The following is a 6,805-nucleotide window of genomic DNA, read 5'->3' as shown; positions in this document are numbered from 1 at the left end:
ATATTCAATCAAATGTGCATCTTTTTTATTATTAGAAGAATTATTTTTACACCTTTAAAAACCAAAGACAAGAGAAATATTTATAATTTAATATATATATATATATATATATATATATATATATATATATATATATATATATATATATATATATATATATATATATATATATATATATATATCTTAATCATTATCTTAAATATTAATAAGATTAAATATTTCTCATTAAAATTGGTATAAATAAAAACAAACATTATTAAAAATAATACTCATGATCAATTTTATTAAAATTAATCCATCATCATTTAACATATATTACAGTTGAACTTTGTTGCCCATTAATTAAAATATCAAAATAAAATTGATTTGAACCATAAAAAATTAAATTAGAATCTATACAAAAACAATATTTATTTGTAATACTAATAAAAACCCGAATCTTGATAAAATATTTACAATAAACTATATTTAAAGTTGTTCTCAACTAAATTCAATAATATAAATAATAAATATTTAAATTTTGTATTATTACTGAAAATTTAAAATTAACAGCACATAATAAAATGTTACAAAACTAAAATATTTTCTTTTTATAAATACCGTAATAAAGACGTATATTATAATTATAAATATTTATACCATATTTTTAACAATATAAGATATGAAATAATGACAATAAAAATGTTCATTTATTACTATCACAATTGCATTCATTTAACCGCTTAAAAACTATAAACATAGACAAACAAATACATTGTGGTCATAAGAAAAGTCATAGGAACATGCTGTCCTTATAGATATCCATCGGAAATGATTTACTCATATCCATTGAAAATGATTAAAAACTAAAGGTTTATTTGCTATGACTTAGCAATTACAAGACCAACTTTATGGTACAGAAGAACTCAAGCAATAAAAACACCTTAATGTTTCAAGCCATGGTCCCTGCGAGAGATAGTTTTTTCAAGCTTAATGTTTTACTTGATCATCTAGGTGTTTCTTGTCTTTTGTTTGGTAGGCTTTTAAAGTCATGTTCCCATTTTTTTTTGTTACTTGTGAAGTGGGAACGTTGTTGTGGTATAAGATTATCAAGCTGTTAGCTTGATATTTTTTTCTTTCTATGATTTTCAATTCGCTTGTGTGATCTATTTGAAAGCTCATATTGACCTTTTTTAAGGTAAGTATATTACCTAAAAGAATAATGAAGAAAATAGCATTTTTCTAGCTTGGAAATGGTAATTTGATAGATCTATGACACAGTAATTTGATAGAAAATAGCATTTTCTGCGAAGGATCGTATTTTTTCAGATGCTACACATAGTATATGAGTCTGTTTGTTTTAGCTTTTAAAAATGCCTTTTCTTTATATTTTCAAAAATAGATTTTATAAAACCGTTTTTAAAAAAATTATAAATTTTTATATATTCATTTTTTCTAAATTGAAAGACTAATTTTGACATCCTATAATATAAACATCGTTATTAAAGAACAAAACATAGTCGAAATCATAAATTTTTAAAAAAGTGATATTTCAAGAACGATTTTTATGAAAAGCTATTTGAAATAGTTTTGAAATTAAGTGATTTTTTGAAATTTTAATATCCGAAAAAAGACTAAATAAAATGATAAAATAACTAAAATAAAATTTTAAGAATAATTGTTCAAACCAAATGTTCATTTGAAACTTTTATAAAAAAATTATTTATAAATATTTTTTACACATGATTATATTACACTATAAAAATCATTTAAAAAAAAGACAAAATAATCCGGCTCATATATATTCCATCAATAAATCTAAAGGGGATTATAATATATCACTTCTAAAACCAGCATTGTTATGAATAAATATTTGTTGGCATTTATTGGTAACACAAGAGAAACATACATATTTGCCAAGAGATACACACATATTACAAAGTGGGGATAATTAAAAAAAAGTGAGATGATGAAACCCCAGTAGCCACAATTCACATCAATATTAACCTATACTACCCCCAAGGATTAATGTCTTGATGATTTTTACTCTTAGTACGCGAGGCTAAAAAAACAAAAGGGTAGTGTGAAATGTATCGCAAAGGCTTTATAGTTGATGATGATGGAAGGAAAAGGAGTATGTATAGAAAAACGACAATGATAATAAATATCACTGTCATAACCAAAAACACATTGGCTAACCAATAAAGTTTACTGATGACAGTGTATAGACCAGCCATGAAAGCCAAAGATAATGAAATGAGAGCGATTCCAAGAAGTGGCATCACAATCTTGAGAGTGAAAGTCACCAATTCATTTAATCCAAATGTTGCCCAAAAGAGTATGACTGTAGCACTAATAGAACTGAACAATGATATTGTGATGAAGATGATAAAAAACTGAAACATTGCATGTTTTAAGTTATGCGCTTCTCCTTCTGCTTCACCTGGAACGGCTAAACATGCTGCTACTGATGTTGTGACTATAAGGGTTGAAACAATTGTGAGGTTTTCTAATCTGTCCTTATATATTTCTGAAGCTTTTTCTTTTTCTTTACTCTCTTTCTCACTTTGTTGGTTTTCTTTAACATGGTTTAAGTTTTTGTCTTTACTTTCATCATTCTTTCTTTGTTTAGATTCAATAGTGGGTCTACCTTTCCTTGAACTTTGCTTTGCTCCCGCAGATTTGAGTGCGGTCCATGAAAGATGCTGTAAATATTACAAACATTAAAAATTGCTAAGTATTTTTATATTATAATTTGTTAGTGTTTGAGAATAATTAAATGAATGATAAAACTTGCCTGTCTCAAAGATGATTTATCAAGCTCGTAATGTGAACTAACAATGTCAAGAGCCGTTTCATTGTTTTTGTTAACCAAATCAAGATCCACCCTTTTGTTATTTTGGTTAACTAAGTAGTATACAATTGTGGGATGCAATGATCTTGCGGCCAAATGCAAAGCGGTATCTCCATTTTTATCTTTTTGATTTATTAGCTTATGATGTTGAGGAATTTCACTTTCTAATATGTAGCGTACTACCTCATATTTTCCATGCTTTGCTGCAATGTGAAGAATATTACGCTCATGTGAAGTGTCAAGCATCTCTGTTGGATCTGGACAATATTGTAACAACTTGTTTACTACTTCCACATGGTCTCCGTAAGATGCTAGATGAATTGGAAAATAGCCATATTTATCTCTTTGAATTGTGCAACATTTACATAATCCAAGTAATAAATCAACACCGTCAAGGTAACCTATAGATGCAGCATAATGAAGAGGAAACCTATCATGTTTATCCATTGAATGGATCCAAGTTGGCTTGTTTTTTATTATCATCCTCAATATTTCTGAAACATAAACATAAATATTAGCTAATATTCTCGTATATTATCATCTAGCTATGTAAATATGTAATTACATACCTTGATTATGAATCATTATTGCTGCTATCAAAGGTGATAATCCCATTCTCGTATTATCATTCCTTCCACACTTTTCTAATATTACTTCAACAACATCTGTGTTTCCATTTTCGACTGCAAGATAAAGTACTGTTTTCTTTTCATGATTAACAATATCTGTCACATATTCATAACAACTATTTGACAATGATTTCCCAGAGCAATCTTCAGTTTTATATTCTTCACAAACTTTGAAAATCATATTCCCAACAATATTTCTCTTGTCACAAAACATTATCTCATGAAACATAGTGTTGCCTTCACCATTCTCTAGTTTCACAAATTTTAATAGATCCTTCATGTTGGACTTGTCATCATAAGCATCTTCCAAACTTTCATTTTGATTGTAATTAAACCATGCTATTTTTATATCATGCCGTTCAAAATTAGTATAACCTTCAAATAGCTTTTTAATGGTTGAGATGCGTCCATTTCTTGCAGCAACATGTAATACACTATCCTTGTTTTTGTTCAATTTGAACAAAAGTTTTGGAGCACGTTCAATTAAAAGAGTAACAATCTCATCATTGCCATTCCAAGCTGCAATATGTAGCACACTGTTTTGCATAGGGGTCTCAATTTCAGTTAGATTACAAGATTCATCTAACAAATTCTTTGGACCTCCATATACCAAGTGATATGCTTCACTAATCAAATTAATTTGATTATCAAATTTGCAACATTTTTCATTGACATGAGTCACTTCAGAGGGTTCTGTTTCAATTTCCAATTCCTTTTCATCCAATGGTTCACTCATAGTCCAATCGTACGGCATTTTCAAATCCCAACCTGTTGATGAAAAGATTGTATATTGAATATTTTCAACCCAAATTTCAACATCTTAATGAATATTTTGATGCAAATTCAAATTTATCTTTTGATTTGTATGATAATACTCATTAAGTTCAACATTGTTATTTGTAAAAATAAAAACATTAAACACTTTTGTTCCGCTAAAGATATTGCCAAGTGCCAACAACACATTATTGAACATATATACTTTTTAACCTTCTTTTGAATTATGTGACTTCGATACGTATGAGGAGATGCTGTAAATTTTAAGCAACCATACAAAGAGTGTTAAAAATTATATTGATAATATTATGGAAAAAATACATTTAACTAAATAAAATCCACACTCTTAATTACTAGATCCCTTGCCTGGAAATTGGATACTTTAAGGAAAAGATAACATTTAAATATGTATTTGATTTATATTAATATACAACTTCATTTCAGTCTGTTTGTCTTGTTTGCTTTTGATTCTTACAAATATATATATGTTATGTTATTTTTAATTATAGTTTTTGTTTTATTAATTAATTGTTATAATATATAGAAGATGCATGAAAAATATAAAATAATTTTATATTGATATAGTATAAGTGAAAAGTATTCCTCTAAGACATTTTAAAATTAGTTATTGCACGACAGTATAAAGTTTTAAGACTAAGTATTGATTTTATGTGTATAACCAGATAATAAAATGCAGAAAATGTAGAGTTATAATGAATTAAAATTAAATGACAAACCAAAATATTCTCTGAACTGCTTCAAGCTCGATCGATCGCTATTGTGTATTGGTTGCTACTGATGACCATCAAAAATATATCTATCTATATATACTATTGTAATTGATTCTTTAATGTTCTTTACTTGTGTATGGCCTTTTATTTACTCTCTCTTTTGTTCTAGTTAAGCTTTTCCTCTGCAATTAAAGAACAATTCTTTTCTCTTTTGGCAATAAAAGATATATATCCTCCCTTTCTTCATTAGGAAGGACGAAACAATTTTGCCAAAACTTTCAGATCGCATAGTTTTGCTTTCATCTTGTAGAGTTAAGGCTAATATTTTATGATTATTATTTAAACATGTTTATTTGAGAATTAAATTCAATACCACAAAATTAAAAAGAGTGAATAATTAAGAGATTAATTACTATGCACTATCAGTGTAAAAAGATTTGCACGGTCGATTCATCACCATCTGTATGCATTATTTTATAAATTTTTAAAATAAAAATCAAATTTATTTCAATATCCAACGTATAGGATTAATTGACGGTGTAAAATCCTTTTACACTGTCAGTATATTTCAATTAAATCCAATAATTAATCTATCAGGATCCGTATATATTATATAACTTTCAATATAATAATACAATATAAAAAGGAGTCATAGTCATCCGAGAGATATTGATCAACGGGATGTCAACTTGTTTAAACATGTTCCTCCATTGCATTTGCATTAACTAACCAATGATCGGTCTTGAACATCCATTATTTTGATTAAATGGTACTCAAGGACATTGTCTCACATCCACTAGCAGAAGAATCAATATAAAAAGGAGTCATAGTCATCCGAGAGGGACACACTTTAATTATCCAACATAATAGTCACCACTGTGACTTTCTTGTGACTGTAACAGGCCAACATCAGTAGAGTTAACAAATTATGTTCATTGCATGAACATATGGTACCCACTGTGCCGTCGTAAGTGGCGATGATGGTGAGAAGGAGGATTGGATTCTAGATAAACACTACTACAAATAATATATTTTACTATAACGATTTCATCCCATGTATTGAAAAACTAAGGTATAATTTATTGACGCGCCATATTTTTTTCTTTTAAAAATATGCTATATATTTCATCTGTTTAAGTTGAAAATCGAGGGTTAAACTAATTCAGGATATATGTTTCAAATCCGAGCAACCTCAGTTATGTTTTTATATCATTAAAAGTTCTGTCTTCCTAAATATTTTATTTTTAATCCAAAAATAAGGCACTTTTCATCTCAATTATGTTTTTCAGTTTTCGTTGATATATATATATATATATATATATATATATATATATATATATATATATATATATATATATATATATATATATATATATATATATATATATATCATCCTCTATAACTTAGTTTGTAGCATATCATCTGTAGCGGTAAATTCATGATCATCAGGCTATGGATAAGCTAGAGATCAAACAACAAGAATCGCCACCGCGCTTTTATTGTTTCCAAGGGAAAAGGGAAAAAGTACGAACAAAACCCAAAAGTAAGAAGTTTTCAAATCAAAACTAATAAAATGTCAGAGACTACAGGTAAGGGGGTTGGTTACACAGAGGGAAGGTGTTAGCACCCAAAGTGTCCTAGGTACTCCTAGGGAACCATTTTTGTGTGCATATGTACTTGGTATAAAGTGATGTTTACAAACAAATAGAATGGGGGATGAGAAAAGAATTCATTAATTATATTTTTGTGTTTGACAAGACCTTCGGTCTTGTGCCTACGTACCAACATAAAAATTAGGGATCAAAACCTCGTAGTTCGTGATACAAATTTCAAAGTGG

General features: G+C 27.9%; 1 protein-coding gene across 2 annotated transcripts; it reads right to left on the bottom strand.

Moving 5' to 3' along the window:
• Positions 1–1,835: 1,835 nt before the first annotated feature.
• On the bottom strand, positions 1,836–5,036 carry LOC127118007 (ankyrin repeat-containing protein NPR4). Of its 2 annotated transcripts, none has more exons than XM_051048138.1 (4): positions 4,974–5,036; positions 3,403–4,230; positions 2,777–3,327; positions 1,836–2,684 (listed from the first exon to the last, which is right to left on the bottom strand). In XM_051048138.1, the coding sequence occupies exons 2-4, from the start codon at positions 4,214–4,216 to the stop codon at positions 1,992–1,994; spliced, it is 2,058 nt and encodes a 685-aa protein (XP_050904095.1). In that variant the 5' UTR covers positions 4,217–4,230; positions 4,974–5,036; the 3' UTR covers positions 1,836–1,991. The 2 variants fall into 2 exon arrangements, with proteins under 2 accessions (XP_050904095.1, XP_050904097.1); XM_051048140.1 differs by having other exon boundaries at positions 3,017–3,327.
• Between the last annotated feature and the right edge of the window lie 1,769 nt (positions 5,037–6,805).

Source organism: Lathyrus oleraceus, chromosome 2, assembly GCF_024323335.1.
Source record: "Lathyrus oleraceus cultivar Zhongwan6 chromosome 2, CAAS_Psat_ZW6_1.0, whole genome shotgun sequence".
Lineage (NCBI taxonomy): Eukaryota > Viridiplantae > Streptophyta > Magnoliopsida > Fabales > Fabaceae > Lathyrus > Lathyrus oleraceus.
This window is presented reverse-complemented; position numbering and strand designations above follow the sequence as displayed.

Excerpts from the sequence above, each read along its gene's own strand:
- LOC127118007 (XM_051048138.1), bottom strand. The coding sequence starts at position 4,216 with ATGCCGTACGATTGGACTATGAGTGAACCATTGGATGAAAAGGAATTG. Across the intron at positions 3,328-3,402 it reads AATAATGATTCATAATCAAG|AAATATTGAGGATGATAATA; the intron begins GTATGTAATTAC and ends TTTATGTTTCAG. Across the intron at positions 2,685-2,776 it reads ATAAATCATCTTTGAGACAG|CATCTTTCATGGACCGCACT; the intron begins GCAAGTTTTATC and ends TAATATTTACAG.